The 14548-nt window shown below is 55.0% G+C and overlaps 4 protein-coding genes across 4 annotated transcripts; 2 read left to right on the top strand and 2 right to left on the bottom strand.

The window, feature by feature from the left end:
* Positions 1-312: 312 nt before the first annotated feature.
* D7B24_002920 (uncharacterized protein) lies at positions 313-1903 on the bottom strand (the record flags this gene model as incomplete). The annotated part of the gene is made up of 2 exons (XM_028637115.1): positions 313-1596; positions 1676-1903. The coding sequence occupies 2 exons, from the start codon at positions 1901-1903 to the stop codon at positions 313-315; spliced, it is 1512 nt and encodes a 503-aa protein (XP_028490900.1).
* Positions 1904-9091: 7188 nt separating this feature from the next.
* D7B24_002919 (uncharacterized protein) lies at positions 9092-10996 on the top strand (the record flags this gene model as incomplete). Its single annotated transcript, XM_028637114.1, has 5 exons — positions 9092-9595; positions 9644-9811; positions 9867-9952; positions 10002-10085; positions 10141-10996. The coding sequence occupies 5 exons, from the start codon at positions 9092-9094 to the stop codon at positions 10994-10996; spliced, it is 1698 nt and encodes a 565-aa protein (XP_028490899.1).
* Positions 10997-12357: 1361 nt separating this feature from the next.
* Positions 12358-13038, top strand: D7B24_002918 (uncharacterized protein; the record flags this gene model as incomplete). Its single annotated transcript, XM_028637113.1, has 1 exon — positions 12358-13038. The coding sequence occupies one exon, from the start codon at positions 12358-12360 to the stop codon at positions 13036-13038; it is 681 nt and encodes a 226-aa protein (XP_028490898.1).
* A 412-nt stretch (positions 13039-13450) lies between these two features.
* Positions 13451-14002, bottom strand: RPL38 (60S ribosomal protein L38; the record flags this gene model as incomplete). Its single annotated transcript, XM_028637112.1, has 4 exons — positions 13451-13500; positions 13638-13766; positions 13874-13907; positions 13973-14002. 4 exons carry the CDS (start codon positions 14000-14002, stop codon positions 13451-13453), a joined length of 243 nt encoding a protein of 80 aa, XP_028490897.1.
* Between the last annotated feature and the right edge of the window lie 546 nt (positions 14003-14548).

Here is a 14548-nt window from a genome sequence, read left to right as displayed (position 1 = left end):
CTCCCTCCCATGATAGCAATACAACAATACATGCGAATGAATGCCTTCCTTGGCTTTGCTCTTGTTGGCCCAGTCCGCCCACCACCTGCCCCGTTTTCTTGACGCCACATGAAAGGAATACAGTACCACGCCCCCCCCCCCCCCCCCCGGCAGAGGCGAGTCCTTCCCAACCCTCATGATGCGCCCCTTTTGCTGCGTGTGTTTCGGTGAACGCCCTCCCCTGTTGACTGGCTTTTTTTTTTTCTCTCTTTCTCCTCTTTCTTCGTTGGCGTCGTCGTCGTCGTCGTCGTCGCGCCTTGGCACCACCCCCCATTACAGGCTCTCGACGCGCCAGAACTTCCAGCCCTCCCTCTCCCCCACGCCGCCGTGCACGCCCACGAGCCGCTCGACGCCCACGTTGCCCTCGGCGTTGAGGAACTTCTCGAGGTCAATCTCCATGCCGCCCTCGTGGTCCTCGTCCATGCCGTTCTTGAGCACCGCCGGCCACAGCACGCCGACGCCGTCGCCGCCGAGCGTCGTCTCGAACTTGACGTAGCCTTCCTCGTCGAGCTGGCTGTGGAGCCTCTCGAGCTTGTCGGCCGGCGCCCCCGGCCGCAGCAGCGTGATCGAGCACCCGCCGCCGCCGGCCCCCGTGAGCTTTGTCCACCCAATGTCGGCGTGGTCGACGAGCTCCCTGATGCGCTCGAGCCGCGGGTGCGACACGCCGAGCGCGTTCAGCAGGCCGTGGTTGATCGTCATGAGCTCGCCCACCTTGCGCAGGCTCTCCTCCTCCTCGCTGTCAAAGTCTTCGTCGTCGATCAGGCTCGTCACAGACTGCGTCACCTTGTCCATGGCGTCGAGGATGCTGCCGACGAGCTTCGTGTGCGTGTCCTTCAGCTTGGCCACCTTGGCCACCTCGCGCGCCGTCGACTTGGACTGCTTCGTGTCGATGAGGAGCAGCGGCAGCTCGGGAAAGTCCCACAGCGGCCGCACGAGGGGCGGCTTCGTGTAGTCGGGACGCTGGTACACGACGGCCTTGCCCTGCGTCGACACGGTGTTGTCGACGCCGGACGGGTTGCCGTGGATGCACATTTCGTAGACAAAGGCCCAGCGGTTGATGCGTTCAATCTGCAACCGCGCCTCGTCCGGCGGTTGGTCGGGGTGGGGGCCCGACAGCGTGCGCAGCTGCAGCAGCAGCGCCGTCGCCACGCACACGGCGATGGAGGCGCTGCTGCCGAGGCCGGCGCCGATCGGGATGGTCGAGCGGAGCGTGTAGAGACAGCCGGGGAACGACTGGTGGCCGAGGGACAGGAAGAGGTAGAGGAAGCCCGAGGCGGCATTCTGGTGCACCTTGCGCAGCTCTTCGGGCTTGTCGGGCGAGATGCCGACGAGGTGTGGCTGCATGGCCTCGACGAGCTCGTGGTCGAGGTCGGTGACGAGGCTGTAGTAGAACTTTTTCTTCTCGGGGCTGTGAAAGAGGGGCCATGGCAGGTCGTCAATGTTCCATGTGTGTTCGAGGTCGATGTCGGGGAAGCGGAGTGAGACGGTTCTCCTGGATTTGGAGAGCGAGGTGACGAGGAGGTAGGATCGCATCGAGATGGCGGCAGCGATAGCGGCCTGGGGGGGGGAGGCAGGCAGGTTTTGTTAGCAAGCAGGTCGACAAGACGCTGGTTCGAGAGAGAGACCAGAGACGCACCTTGCCGTGAACGACGGCGTGCTCACCGCAGACGATGACCTTGCCCGGCGCAGAGACCATGAAGGCGGGGGCCATGGGGCTCGAGGCCTTGCGGTTCATCTTCTGTCGATGCGACAAGGCGCCGTTGCCGTTGGTCATGCCGTTGCCGCTGCCGTTGACATAGGCCGCGCCGCCAGCGCCATTGAGGCCTTCGACGGTATTTCTCATGTCGGGGAATCGCACAGCCATGTACAGCGGTCGTGTTTGCAGGAGGTTCCACGGAAAGGAGTGTTGTCGAGGGTTCCGTTGGGGCGTACAGGACGGAGCGAAAGGCCGATGGGATGGGACGGTGGACAAGGAGGTGGATTTCCGAATTAGGGGGGTGGAGGCACGGTCACGGGGCTACCATGTACTAGGAGCGAACCAGAGGGCCAATGGAAACAGCGAGGGGGTGGATGAAAGCCGGCAGAAACCCCAGGAAACGAAGAAAAATGACTGACGTCTTTGTTGGGGGGAGGGGAAGACTGGACGTGGAATGCAGGCCCAAAAGGGGAGGGCATCAGGCAAGGTGCGGCCGGTTGGTGCGGAGAGTTGGGACAGCGGGAAAAGGAACATGAGAAAGGTTCACGCGTCCATGACGAGGCCGTCGCGCCGCAGTAGAAGGAGGCGTAGAGGATGCAGGGATGCAGTGGTGCAGTGGTACAGTCGGTGGTGCAGTGGTGCAGTGCAGCAGCAGGTACAGCAGCAGGTACACGTCCAGCAGCGGCGGTGCAAACGCAGTGACAGGTCCGGCCAGCGCCGAACGATGGCGAGGTATGGGCACGGTACCTAGCCTACTACCTAGGTAGGCTTGGTAGGTGAGGTGCAGGGTGGGTAATACAGACAATTTCATTAGACGAGGCCATTTCGTTCATCAAGAAGCCTTCTCCATTTTTCCTAGTTCTTTACTAGTCCCTTTGTCACATCCCAGACGACCTAGATGGAAACTCCAGATTCTGGGCTAGACCATGCAAGTCCCTATCGGCCCAGTCCACCGTGTAACATCCTCCGAGATCAATGAGCCATGCGTTGTCGTCCATATGGATCAAGACATTGTTAGGCTTCACGTTCCCCCAGACACCATACAAGGCGAGCTTCATGTAGTGCATGCAGCCAGCGAGTCCTGCTATGCAATGTGCTACCCACTGCTGTCTGAGCGAAGACGGACGGGACATCCTCGAACGACGAAGAGGACATGGCAAACCGCCCCTCAACACACGTCAGAAACCTCCCCAGTCACTGCCTCGCAGCCGGCCGTGGGATATCTCTGGGGCCTCCCCTAGGAATGGAACGGACGGGCGCATTGCCTCTGGCCTCCTCCACAATACAGAGCGTAGGCTGATAACCCCCAGATCGGGTTCGCTAGTCCGTCTGGCTGGAAGACAGCAATGGGGGAAGTGTCCTGACAACCAAACAACCCTCCATCCCGTCTCCAGGTTCCAGGACAAGGATCTCAACCCAAAGCCTGACGATGTGGTGGGCCGACGTCTCATCCGTCAGGACGTATCGGGACTAGCGCGCCCTCTGTCTTACTACAGCACTCGTCACCGTTGACGGCTGCCGTGGCCCCCAAGTCTGGTGACACACAGAGAGAGCGCGACCTCGGAACATGGAGAGTCGTCATGACTTCCTCACCTTCATGCAGTCGGTAGTCCTTGCAGCAAACCTTGCGTGCACATAGGAGGCACGCTGCGTGGTCAACCAAATGTCACCGAACGAATGCTTGATGCGACAACACTAACAGTCCCTATTTTGGGTGTCAGTTCGCCAGACAGGGATACACAGAGGCATGCCGCATGCGCCCATAAAGTACGACCAAACATCATGTTACTGCCACCGACTTCGAGGGCATTGCGCAGGACGGGTCACCCTCTTAGGCACAGTACGTGTCAGAGCGATATCATTGGACAGTGTGGGTGTTGAAAAGACTGAGTGAGTCGTTCGACTGACATGAGTGCTGGCGTTGTGTACATGCTGAGTATTTTACCGGTGTTGCTTTGATTTTTCTCCACTAGACAAGGAGTGTGCTTAATCAAGGGCGGTACCGGAAAGAGTCGGTGAGAGGTGTTGCGGACGACAATTTTCAGGCAAATCACATCACATGTTCATGAGTAGGTTTCGCCCAACATATCAATGTCTCGTAGCAGCGTATAAAAGGTACCTGAGCTGCTGTGAGCTTCGGAAAGCGAAGATGGGCCAAAGGGCCTCAATCGATGCCACCCAAGTCTTCAGCGTCTGTAATGTCACGCTAATCGGCGCCGGCAGACATTGCGTGTAGTCTACACCAGCGCCGGCAGTGTCCAGCAAGTTGTAGCGCCAGTATCCTAGCGTGCAGCCTGACCCTGGAGGCAGGGAGAGGAGATTCTAACTGAACCCAAGGTCAAAGAAGAGTTTGCAATCCTCCATAAGAACGAAAGGCGATGGCATAGAAACAGTATTTTAAAACTGGTTAGCATTATTTAGTCATATATTGGTACACAGAAAAGTACTAAGCAAAATCTGTGGTGGAAAACTGTCAGGACGCCCCTGCTGGCCACGTAACCGGGGACTGGTCAGGGGGCTAGGGGCTATGATAACGTGTCTATAAGGACTGTGGAGAGCCAGATTTCTGATATATTTGACCGCATACCTACTATCTACTGTCTGCGGACTTGGTGCGGAAGATCTTTCTACTCTGTTCAAACCGCGCTCTGATGCCCTGGGTAATCACATCACAATTCGCTTCAAGGACAGAAAGAATGGCGAGCAAAACCATGACGTTGCTTGCCCCGTTTGCGTCAATGACGAGGAAACCTTGGAACTCAATGAAATCGATATATTGCCAGACTTGACTCAACTCTCAGGCAAACTACGAAGACTGAGCTGAAGACTTTATGGCAATCTGACAACCAGCTCGACGAGTACAATCCCGACATGAAATATTGACACAAGCCTGTAAGAACAATTTCGGAGCAAAATTCGCTTCTGACTAGGTTTTGGTGTACAACTGTGGGGGTACTCTTCAGTTTCTGGATCTTTAAAATGCTAAGGGGAGGATGTCAAAGTAGCCACGGTTCGGAAGGCAAGATCCAGTGGGCTTTTTACAAAGAACTCGATTTTTTTTTGACGTTGAAGTTCGCTAGTAGACGTCTATGGTCATTATTACCATCCGGGCTGTCAGTATCTTACTTCGCGTCTTACCCTTACTGCTACTTCCATTGCTTCTCTTATACATTAAGTCGCAAGTCTCAACTAGTCAAAAGTCATTCAGATCAACATTTTCACATCATTGCCCAAACTGAGGGGTACAACACGTTTCCACCTCTGAAATACGGATGCCGCTATCGAATGTGTATATTAGGACAACGGAGGGCCAGAATTCAGACGCATTGCGACCCCCTGCCTATGTTCTATTGCCTGCGGATCACGTGTGGCAGCCCCCTTCACTCTGCTCCAAACAAAGCATTGACAAGTGGCCACAGCATTCAATTTACTGTACTTGTATCATGGCGACTCTGGCTATTGTGGGATGTCGTATCTACTTTACTTTGACACGGTCAAAGCCACTGTTGCTACCATGGCCGCTGTGGCCGCTGTACCTATAGCAGTTTCACTAATCTTACCAGTCGGGCGGCCTTGGTGGCACTTTCACACAGCCGTAACCTTCAAACCGTTCAATCAAACCAAAAGGATATGTATTGGGCAGCATTCATAGCGAATCAGGCCCCAGTCATGTGTCCAACCCGGGACAGTCATCAATGACTACCTACAGTTGTCGTAACCATCATTGTTGCCCCGTCTTGCATAATCTTCGCCTCTGAGGTTGGCGACATGTTGGGAGAGGGAGCTGGTTTCGGACAGCCCGTCGCCTACTCACAATCAACCTATGAATGGGTGCCACTCACGCAGCGGTCCAAAGTTTGAGACATTTGTCAGGGATGCACGTAGCAGCAAAATTTGAGTCCTGCATGGACGAGGGGTTTTCCTGGAAAAATACGTAAGCTCCCCGAGGCTTAGGAGCAAGACCACGACTGGCTTGGTCGAGCGTTTTGCCATCTACGACAAACAGAAGGAACGCATATGCGCCGTCATTTTCGCCGATTTACGAGCATTGCGAGAAGCTGCTCCTCGCCTGTCATGACGGGCACCCTTCCACCGCAAGGGATCTCACGCCTCTACTGGTTGTATCTTCAAAAACAGGTGTTTTAACATCAGCGCGTTTGGGTCTTGAGCCTTCAGCTCTCGTAATGGACCTAGATCGGTTGTGAGATACCAGCGTCCCAACGACTACGGCCAGCCCGTGTTATTGTCTAGAGCAGTCTGGGAAACCAGGTTAGGTAACAATCATTTCCCGAGTAATCCGCCCCCCCCCCCCCCCCCCCCACCGGCCAGACATATACAGTTCCTCCAGTGCGTGGGAAATTTTCGCGGCTCCGGGGTTCACCCTTCGCAAGTAAACAATACGGGCTGGCGAAAATGTACTGCCTTCGGATAGCCATGAGCTCTGTGTCATGCACGAAGGGAAGATAGGACACCCAATCTGAGCCACAATATCTCACAAAGAGCCCAACCGAGTTTTGTGAGAGTGATGCTACATAGAGGTATCGCCACCTTCAATCCAAGGACAATTCGCCTCCCGCCTCATTGCGCAAGCGACGGTTGCCAGCACCACAGAGTTGATCGGGCCAAGGTCGCTCATACCACTCAATTTGGGTCTCAAAAAACACCATTAAATGTCAGGCAATATTGCGACTAGGAAACCGGCCTGACTGGATGTGTTGTGCAAATGACACACGCAACCGGTGACCAAAACAGCTCCTGGCTACTCGGGCCAGGCTGAGCAACCGGGCTGTGGCGCGGACAGTAAATCGAACAGTTTCTATATGGCCAGGCCCCGAAACAACCCAGTATCAAACACGAGCAGGGCGTCGTGTTCTTGCCCAAGGCATGCGCCGAGGCGTTCAGATTCAGGGTCAAAACAGAACCATTGGGGCCAGGTATCAAAGCGAGGTCTCGTCCTCCGAAGGGAGGATCTTAGATGTCTGGTGGCCAAAATGACTGGTCAGCTTTCTAGCCCAATGCCAATTTGAATCTAAGGTCAATGCAGAACGGAATTCCAGCTGGCACAGGTTTGATCCGATGGCGATTAGCCGCCAGGACCTTGACTGATACCGCCAAATCCCAGAGTAGCGATCCTCGTCACCAAGGCCAAACATGATGTCGTAAACGAAACTTTCGGGACGCATTTTCTCGGCTAGCGCCGACGATCGAGTTCAGGCGTGTTTCTGTTGGGTGCGAGCGTTCAGACTGGGTTTTGGGAAACTGGTTTGTCCGATCCTACATTCGAACCAAAAGATCTGCGAACTAGTAGGTAGAAAAGCACGATAGAACTGTCCGTCAATGGATCAAGAACCCTAACCGGGCCGTGAACGGCACGACCGTCCGAGCATACACGGGGCGGGTCCAATTTGTACCTACGGTGAAGGCTCTTGCCAGGCTCATCACCTCGGACTGGATCCTGAAGAGTCTCAGACAGTGACTCTATCTATACCGTGGCGGGACCCGTGCTACTACGATGCGCAACCTAAGGCAATGTAGCGAAGAAGTCGCCGTGAGAGGAATCGGACTAGTCATGGCTGGGTACTGTTGCTGGCTCTGAGACCAGAACAGCCTATGAGCAACACAGGAGGCCAAGGGCGCGCCCTGTCGTCCGAAATGGGCGTTACATCGTAAAGCCTCGCGTGGCATGGCATTGCAGTCGGGCAGTCAATCGATTGGCGTAAAGCGGGCAAGTGACGCACATCAGACGGCGTTGCTCGCCACGGCAAAATAAACAACATATAGGATGGAAAAGAAGCAATGAAGCCTCACAGATCGATTCGTCCGTGGCCATGGCAGAGCGTTTGCGGCGCCTAGAGCTAAATGCCCCGCACGCACATGATTAGTGCCCGCAGTCAGGCAGGCAAGCTTGGCAAGGTACCCGGCACAGGCTGGCCAGGCTGGCAGTTGACACCCCTCGCAAACAGGGGCACTCAGAAGGCAGGGGCGAGGGCTGAATGCACCTTCTCTCGATAGTAATCATGGATGCGACATGCGCCCAATGCCATGTTGAGCAAGACGCAGGTGCGAGGCACCTTCCAGCCAGCACCTTGTTAGCAAAGCTGCCACTCAACGGCCCCTGCCACTCCACAAACCTTAAGCCTCGAGTCGCATGTTCAGCTGCCATCACGATCAAAGGTCAAAGCACCTCACCTAGGGAAGTAGGTCAGCCTTGGCATGGCCATCACCGTCTGTACACACCATCACGATGCCTTCGTTGATGGTCAAGCCATGGAAAAACAAAAAAGGTGGTATCTGTTTGGATCTACACAGTTGTCCGCAATTCCGGCTGCCTGGTCTCCGAGTTCAGTCCGCAAGAAACTATCGATTCTGAGCCCGCCGAGAAACTGATCCACGTCTGGGTCGTACAACGGCTTGCTCCCTTGTCTTGAGTCCTGGGCAACGCTATTTCTCAATCACGAAAGACGCCAGTTCATGCGAAAACTGTTCTCTCCACCTCGTGTCTCGCGTCTGAGTCTCCAATCTCACGATCTCCTTGCCATCAACTCCCTCCCATCGTCGCTCGTCTACGTAAGGGTTTCGCTTTTCCCCATCAAAACGTCGTCATCATACTAGGGCGTCCTGGCATCCCAGGCACAGACGGCAAACGAACTTTGGATTGCCGATCCGATGCGAAAGTCAAACACAGGCCACGATCCATGATCGAGGCAAGTAGCGATCGGCACTGCATAGCAAACAGCCCCACGACGCGGCACGCTCACGCGGGTATACCCCGTTGTCATCGGATGCCACGACCAGGTTACCGGATACCAAAAGGCTTCGTTCAGTCCATGCTGGCAAACAAACGCAATGTCTTACAAGTCTTCTTGGCAGCACCGAACTCGAAACGCTCCTCGCCATGGCCATTGGCAGGCAGGATGTCCCTACTGCCGAGTTGCTTTTTCGTCGAAACGCCTAGGACTGGACCGCTCGAAAAGCAAGGTCCGCCACCATGAGATCAGATGCTAGTATCGATGATCCTGATGGAGAACTCCGACACCACCGAACTGCTTGGCTCCTCTTGTCCGTCCCAATGTGTCCAAACCCGCGTCCTAGTCTTCGGTCCGATGTAGAGTGAGTTGAGATGAACAGAAGGAAAGACAAGACAGCAGCGTTGAAGCCACACGGCTCGAGACCCTGCTTTCCTGGTGTGCCCCGCCTCACAGTCTGGCACGCTGCTTTGAGACAGCAACGAGCCAGACGTCGCATTTAACCACTGCTGACGGCACTCCTCCTTCTCCATTCAATTCCATTCCGTCGTCGACAGTTCCCCCCTCGACCTTCGCTCGTCAGCAAACTGTCAGTAGACGACGATTCAACATGGATCCCATGGCTGGCCTCACCGTTTACAATCTCCCGCCAGCTCCGCCGCGGTTCGATCACATCGGCATCTTCTATGTCACCTTTTGTTTGACATGGACGACCATAGTCTTCTCCTTGATGGCATTTGGCTGGCTCAATAGGACCAACCCCGTTCTCAGGCACCGTGGAGTGGGCTTGTCGTTTGGCGCCATCTTCTTTCTCCATTGCTACTGGTTTCTGGCCCAGATCGTGTATCCTGTCGGCGGCACCATGCCAGTCATCCTCGCCTACAGCATCCAGTACTTCTTTATGGGTATCTGGTTTCCACTCGGCGTTGCTCTGTTCCATGCTTCCAACAGCCGCTTCCTTCACGTGGCCAAACTACAGAAGCAGTACATGCAGCCTGAGCTCCGAAGTAAGAGCGGCTGCAACGGCGCGGACAGCTCGTGGATCTGCAGATTCAGGAACATGAGCTACACAAAAAAGATTATGCTGCCCATCGGATTCGGCATTGTTCTACAGGTAGGCATATCACTCTGACTAGTTGTGCTTTCCACTGACACGCCTAAGATCCTCCTGACGACCGGCATGTGGTTGGCTTGCAGGAAGTACCACCCTTCCTGGGGCATTCCCGGCACCGAAATCCGGGGCGACAACCTCATGGAGCAGATGATTGATCTTGGTCAGGGGTGGGAGTGGTGGCCCTCTGTTTTGTGGCAGGTCATCTGGACTTGGATTGTGAGAACATGAGCTTCACCAAAGCCACGACTTGAGCTGACGCCCTGACGCACAGGTTGCCCCTATTCTTCTCTACCGAGCCTGGGGGATTCGTGACACCATGGGCTGGCGTTTCCAAACTGTCGGCTGCTGTCTTGCAAGGTAGGCATCTTGTGTTCGCGATGGGTCTTCCAGCTGCTGACCTTCCTAGTCTTCATGCAACGCCCATGTTCATGATTGCCTGCTACGTCCCTGCCTTCCAGGTCATCAACCCCTATTACCCTCCAAGTCAATGGTGAGTTGTTCGACCGCATGACGCCTCGACCAGTTCCCAGTGCTAATGACCACAGGATCCATCTGTCCATCATGTTTTTCGAAATCTTCACGATTATCATTCCTGCCATCCAGGTTGTCCAGCAGCGTCGCATGGCCAAGAAATCTGCCGAACTCAACGCCAAGTGGGAGACATCCTCGCAAACAACGACCCTCCGAACGTCCACGTCTATCGAAGGAAAGAACTCGAACATCAGCCTCGCCGAGAAGGCGTCGAGTTTTGATTACTTGGATGAGGAGCTTGGCAACCGTCTCCTGACCATGGCTGCACTCGACCATGTTCTCAACGAGAACCCGGAACCACTTCAGGAATTTTCTGCTCTCAGCGACTTCTCCGGCGAGAACATTGCGTTCCTCACCCGTGTCACACGCTGGAAGTCAACATTGACGCATGCGGTGACGGAGGAAAACAACCTCATCTTGTACAACCGTGCCATTGATATTTACGTCGACTTCATCAGCATGCGTGATGCCGAGTTTCCTCTCAACCTCCCTTCCCAGCAGCTCAAACAGCTCGAGGAGATCTTTGAACATTCTACACGCACGGTACTCGGCGACGCGGTGGTCAATCCCGCCACTCCTTTCGACTTCCCTTCACCATCCCATGGTAGTCGTGGACAGAGCGACTCCAAGGACGACTTGCTCACTGAAACGCAGTACACGGGCGACATTCCTGCTGCCTTTAACCCAGCTGTCTTTGACGCTGCGCAGGCGCACATCAAATACCTTGTTCTGACAAACACGTGGCCCAAGTTTGTGGCAGAGATGCAGTCCAGGAGGAAATCAAGCGAGACGGAACGGACTGATATTTCTGGAGATTCACAGATGACTCTTGCCTCGCAGGTTTCCAGCTTTTTCAAGCGACTCATCTGAGGGGCATTGGGCTGGATCATTTTGATATGGGGACTTTTTTAAACATCTCCGGGTTCCTCAAGCGTGTTCTGTATTCTATTGATTCTCCTGTACTTCTCCTTGGCTTGGATGTGAGAGCCGTAAAAATCGTATACAATACCTTTCCAGGAGGAGAAAACAACGGGGATAAAGATTGTAGGTAGCCAGACATGAAAAGCCTACTTGCCAGTGTGTCGGACAAGATGTGAAATGTACTCTGCAGATTGCAAATCATGACTGATGTCCAATCCCGCAGACAGGCAGGCAAGCTGCCACCGCCCATGGAAAAAGCAGCATAATGCCAAGAAGGCAGCGCTCAGCCAGGTCCTCCAGACGAGCTGGTAGCGCTGACGGGAGCCAAGCACAGCAACTTGGTCAAGCCATGTTCCTCGAGGGTGGCAGCATGGGAACGATCCTTGACAGCCCACGCTGCGCCCTCCTCACATGCCCGCTTCGGCTGCAGCAGCTTCCGCTGCATGTCTCCCCTCTTCTTCGTGCACTCCGATGGGTTTTGGGCAGCAAAAGAAAAGAAAACTGCGGCCTAGTGGGAAGGGCTGGTCCCGCCCCAAAATGTTGTCCCCCCGCAACCCCGAGCACTCATTTCGAGCGTTGACGGTAACCCAGCCTCGAAGCTATGTCGTTACGCATGGAGAAGGAGAGAATTTGTCCGAGTGAAGGCCGCACGTGGAGGCGCACTGGAACGAGCCCACGCGGCGAGTTTTCGCGTGCGCGGTTGTTTGGGGTGTGTAGGTCCAAATCGCTGCGCAAGATGCTCAGTCATATCAGTGATCTGACCGGGTTCACAAAGATAGCAATGCCTAGTCTTTGCAACATCAACACTCATCACGCGCAGCGACGCACGCGCTAGAAGGCATAAAACTCGCAGTTTCGACTGATGAAGCACTCGCTGTGACTTCTCTCGCTCGCCGGAGCGGCACTGAAGGTGTGGCGCATTGCGAGTGGCATGTCGCTGTCTCGCGGTTTCTGACAAGTTGAAGAAGGCGAGGAATGCCGTCGGCCTGTGAGCGGCATGTTGTCCGCATGGCCTGCACTTAGTGGCTGACATGGAGAGAGGACGGGTACCGGCGGCACGAAAGAGCTGAGGGGCGTTGGAGGATTTGGGACTTGGGGACGCGCTTGGGGTGGATGGTCCCAGGTAGCTTTGTCCACGTCATAGTTGGGTCGCGATGTGAGGTAAATTGACCTAGAGTGATCACTTTACAATCCAACATGTCGCGAATGTCCATGTCTCGCCGTCCTTACAGAAGAACGTTCAGGTCACACACAAACACACACACACACACAAACACTACACAGAAAGACGTCTCGCCAGGTCTGCCGCCATGGTCGTTTCCGAGCTCGCAATCCTCCCCCTCACAGCGAAAGATGATCTCGGCTCCGAATTTTTGGCCCTGCTGGAAAGGTGCCAGGCCACCCAAGATGCATGGGTGTTGAAGGACGACCCCTCTCTACCCGCAGACCGTACGGCGCGTGGCACGTCCATGTACCGCCAGCTCGAGGACCCGACGGTTCTCCTGCTCACGGCGCAGTGGGAGTCCCCCGAGGCGCACGGCAGGTGGATTGCCTCGGCTGAGAACGCGTCCGTCATGGCCGATCTCAGCCCGCATCTTGACACGCAAGGTGAGAGGGCTGTCGTCTTCTTCCACCTCGAGGGCCCCGTTTTCACGAGTCTGAGGCCGGACGAGAGATCGCTCCTCGAGGCGCCGGTCATGAGCGTCGGGCGATTTAGCGTCGGGAATGATAAGAGAGACGAGTTCCAACGGAGATTCGACGAGACGAAGGATGTCGTCGAAGACGTCTCACGTCCGTATCCTCTGCGAGGTGCGTGGCGGATCGAGAAGGATGAGAGAGAGGCGGGGCGGGATGAGTTTGTCATGTACTGCGGGTGGGCGTCGGTGGACGAGCACATGTCCTCTGGGCAGCACCCACGGTACGCCGAGTTCCAGGAGCTGCAGAAACTCGTTTCGTCGGCGGACATTCGGCACTATAAGAGAATCATCTGAACTTCAAGCGTGGGGTGGGAGCATTTCAAGAACCACGACCGCAGGACAAAGAGAGCAACATGTCCCCGGGACGTTGGTTTGTCGCAACTTGTTTCCAAAAGGAAGAAAAAGTCCAGGAAAAAAGGAGGCCGAGCATGGCTTGAATTTCGTTTGGTCAATTGGCGCATGTCTTGCTACATGGACAGCCGTAGTCCGAGCATGTCATAACCGCCGTGAAGGTATTCCCCCGACGCCCATACCGTATCAGAATCGATTGTTTGTCCGTCAGACCCTTCCATCCGGCATTTCCTCTCCCCGGTGTCAGCCCCGTGTCTGCCATTTCACCAGCTCGCCGTTTTCGCCATGTGTCCCATGATCGGATTTCTCCCTCTTTCCCGGTGGTTCATCCCCGCAAACAAAGAATTTGAAGCGCTTAAGAGGACTTGGACTTGTTCTTCTTGCCGACCTCCTGGATCGTCAGAGCTGTGCTGGTGTTAGTTTTCATTTCCTCTTGTTCGTCGTGGTTTGTGGGCGGGTGGGGTGGTGCTCCCTGCGCGCGGTCGTCGGGGCACGAATGCGGCAGATGAGCATGGGCGGGCGTGGTTCTGTTCAGGACGTACAAGGAGGCAGGGACTGCTTGAGCTTCTCGGCCTTGTCGGTGTCCTTGAGGACGAGGGTGTAGAGGAAGCGCTGGCAGCGGACCTTGAACTTGGTCTGCTGGGTCTTGGTGTTCTTCTTGATCCGGGCGGCTGTTGATTTTCATCCTTGGTCAGTGGGCTATTCTCTCGAATGACTGGTGGTCGTTTTTCGGTCTTGGGGCGAAGAGCGAAGAGCGGAAGGGGGAGGGGCTATTCACAAGAAGCGTCCTTCCGGCGGCAGATCTCGATGAACTAGAAATACAGAAATTAGCGAGCAGTCCGAGGCAAATTGGTTACCGCGGTTCGAATGAGCATACCTGCTTGATGTCTCCGATTTCCTGAGGCATTTTGACGGTGTTGACGGGTTGCCGGGGGGGGTTTGGAGGGTATTTTCGATTGTCGCGGATGGGTCGTCGGAGAGGTTTCGATACAATGGATGATTTTTTGGGTGAAAATGATTGATTGTGTGGGATGGGACCCTTGCCGATGCACGGGCCACATAAGCACACTAGCCCGGGCTGACCGAAGGAGGAGGGGCTGACCGAGTCAATCCACCGACTTACCGAAAATTGGGCAACAGCGTTGATGCTGACATAAGATCTTGAGTCAGTACGCGGCCAGGCACCGTCATGGTGAGTTTACAGCTCACAGGGGTGAGACTCAAGCTCACCCCCCCCCAGTCCGGAGAAACCTCGGGGGGGGGGGGGGGTAGTTGGCACAATTTTAAGAAAATTACATAACTCCACAGTATAAATATAGGTATATACTATACTCGACTTTTTTTTATTAAGTCTTTATAATAGAATTAATAGATATAAATAAGTATATACTAGGTATATAACGTACTTCCTAGGCGAGTAGACTACCCGGGCGAGTAGACTACCCTATTATAC

The sequence above is a fragment of the Verticillium nonalfalfae genome (assembly GCF_003724135.2).
Source record: "Verticillium nonalfalfae strain VnAa140/NRRL 66861 chromosome Unknown scaffold_178, whole genome shotgun sequence".
Classification (NCBI taxonomy): domain Eukaryota; kingdom Fungi; phylum Ascomycota; class Sordariomycetes; order Glomerellales; family Plectosphaerellaceae; genus Verticillium; species Verticillium nonalfalfae.
Note: the sequence above shows the minus strand (reverse complement) of the source record. Positions and strands in the feature narration are given on the sequence as shown.